Raw genomic sequence first — 2,441 nt, forward strand, 5'->3', positions numbered from 1 at the left:
TCATAAGTCAGACGTTCAGTAGCCCTACAGCAACCGTGTTTGGCTTTCTATTTTTATACATCTCTAGAACTCCCGCTGCAAGTTGCGACGGATTCTGCCGTTTCTCTCATGAACAGCAGAGGGCACACCGAAAATGCAAGCAAAAACCTGTAAATGACGCTTTGAATGACTATGAATGATCTGCCACATTTTAATGGTTCTCGCGCCAAATGCGTCAAATTGCGCACGTTAAGTATGAATCCGCCTTTAGATTGCATCCTCTTTTTTATACAAATGTGCATGACCTGGATTGATTAAATCCAATAGAGTTTCATGACCTGGATTGATTAAATCCAATAGAGTTTCATGTTGGTGTATGAAAATATGCATAAAATGGATCAAAAAATGAGTAATTCGCCTGATAAGTCTGAACACTGTGTATAGCAAGGTTAGCATGTTGACCTGAACATGTGTGTGCTAATGTCCTGAATATATCCTATGCTATTCAAATTCATATAATGTTGGTGAGGGAATTAAACTTATGGACTTATTGGCGAGACAGGAAGTCATTTCCTTGTGAGAAAAAAAAACTAAATCAGATGTCATATGGAGCCTGTGCGTATCGTATGCAATGTGCTGTGTGATTGTCATATGTTGAGTATTTCCATAAAGACGGGGCGAACACACTGTTTTCTACCGTCGTTCAAACTTTAACACGCGTAGGACTCGTTCTTTCCGTCTGACTGAGTGGTTATTTGCATGGATCTCAAGTAAGAAATGGTCAACCTTTTAAGACCGGACATTTAACCAATACAGTGTTGTTGTGGCTTTCAGAGACGGAAGAGCAGGAGGACCCACACACACGCATGCACGCACGCACGCACACACACACACACACACACACAACCCCTGTGAGTGGTCATGGTGATGTTGTGGCGTTCAGAGAGGGAAGAGCAGGAAGCCACTGAAGGTGCTGCGGCTATATTCACTATGATCTATTGTATTATTTAATTTGATTACATAAAATAATTACATTTGATTACAAAATGGTACATTTATTGTTGTGGCGTTCAGAGAGGGAAGAGCAGGAAGCCACTGAAGGTGCTGTAGCTATGGCCATTAGTGTCATAGAGCCTGTAGCCTCCTGGTAGCATCAGGTTTACTGTGTCTCCCTTCTCCAGCTGCAGAGTCAGGCCACTGGACAGATAGTTGTTTCTTCCATCAGAGTCATAATCATGCAGATACATGAGCTGTTCTGTTACATTCTTATACATCCAGATCCCCATCCAGCTTGAGTTCAGATGATCCATAACAGTGAACCTGAAGTAGTAGACCCCCCTGACTGGAGCTGTGAAGAAGCCAGTCGTGCTGTTGTAGGCCTCTCCTACATTGGTGATGACTCTCTTGAACACTAAGTTCAGGTCATTGCTCCCGGACTCTATGTATCCTGTAGATTCCCTCAGACCTGCTGAGAAGGCCACCTTGGGTGCTGCTCTGATCTCTTTCTCCAGATTCTCCACTTCAGTCTCAGTGGCTGCCAGTCTGGTCTTCACTGCTGTCAGCTCTGCCTCTTGCGCTGCATTTTCCTTCTTCAGATTGTCCACCTCCGTCTTCATTTCTACTTTGGTGTCCTGTAGTGCCCTCTCCAGAGACTCTACCTTACTCTCACTGGCTGCCAGCCTTTCTTTCACCGCTTTATTTTCAGCCTCCAGAGCCTCCACCTTACCCTCACTGACTGCCAGCCTTTCTTTCACTGCTTTATTTTCAGCCTCCAGAGCCTCCACCTTACTCTCACTGACTGCCAGCCTTTGTTTCATTGCCACATTATCTGCCTCCAAAACCTTCACGTCATCTCTAGTATGTCGTAGTGCAGAGACGTGCGGTCAGGGTAGGCAGGGTAGGCAGTGCCTACCCTGGGATAAATGTCTTAAAAATAAAAACTAACACGTGTTTAAAAAAATATTCTTCAGAGTTCACATAGGCCTACACAACAATAACATTGATTCAGCATAAATTATGAGCTGTTTAAAGTACAGTATACACAGGACAACGATCAAAAACCTAAGTAATCGCACGAAGCAAAGCGCTCAGGCTTGGGCAGGTTGCCGTGGCAACGCGCAGCTGTCCCGGCTGGTAGCAGAGACAAGCTGAAAGCAGAGCTTTCGAATGCCAGCCAGGCAGCCCGGTAAAGGCTCGCTTTTCCTCTGCCTACCCTGCCTTCAATGCTGTCAATGTAGAAGTTTGCGCATGCGTATTAAGTTGTCACATAGCTTGTCAATGGGACTAAAAGCAGAGCCTTTACTCTGTGGCGGGAGTATGTGAGCCAATCACAGCGCCCAAAATGAAAAATTGTTACAATTCAGGTAGTAGCCAATTTCTGCCCTACAGGCAGCTATGATAGCAACAACTAGCAAGGCAAGGCTTGTTCAAATCTCTAGCCGTATCGGAAAGAAAACATGGCA

General features: G+C 44.9%; 1 protein-coding gene across 1 annotated transcript; it reads right to left on the bottom strand.

Moving 5' to 3' along the window:
- Nucleotides 1-1,049: 1,049 nt before the first annotated feature.
- On the bottom strand, nt 1,050-1,843 carry LOC134443700 (cerebellin-3-like). The gene has a single exon (XM_063193343.1). It carries the CDS (start codon nt 1,794-1,796, stop codon nt 1,050-1,052), a length of 747 nt encoding a protein of 248 aa, XP_063049413.1. The 5' UTR covers nt 1,797-1,843.
- Nucleotides 1,844-2,441: the final 598 nt, after the last annotated feature.

This window comes from Engraulis encrasicolus, unplaced genomic scaffold (genome assembly GCF_034702125.1).
Source record: "Engraulis encrasicolus isolate BLACKSEA-1 unplaced genomic scaffold, IST_EnEncr_1.0 scaffold_35_np1212, whole genome shotgun sequence".
NCBI classification, from domain to species: Eukaryota; Metazoa; Chordata; class Actinopteri; order Clupeiformes; family Engraulidae; genus Engraulis; species Engraulis encrasicolus.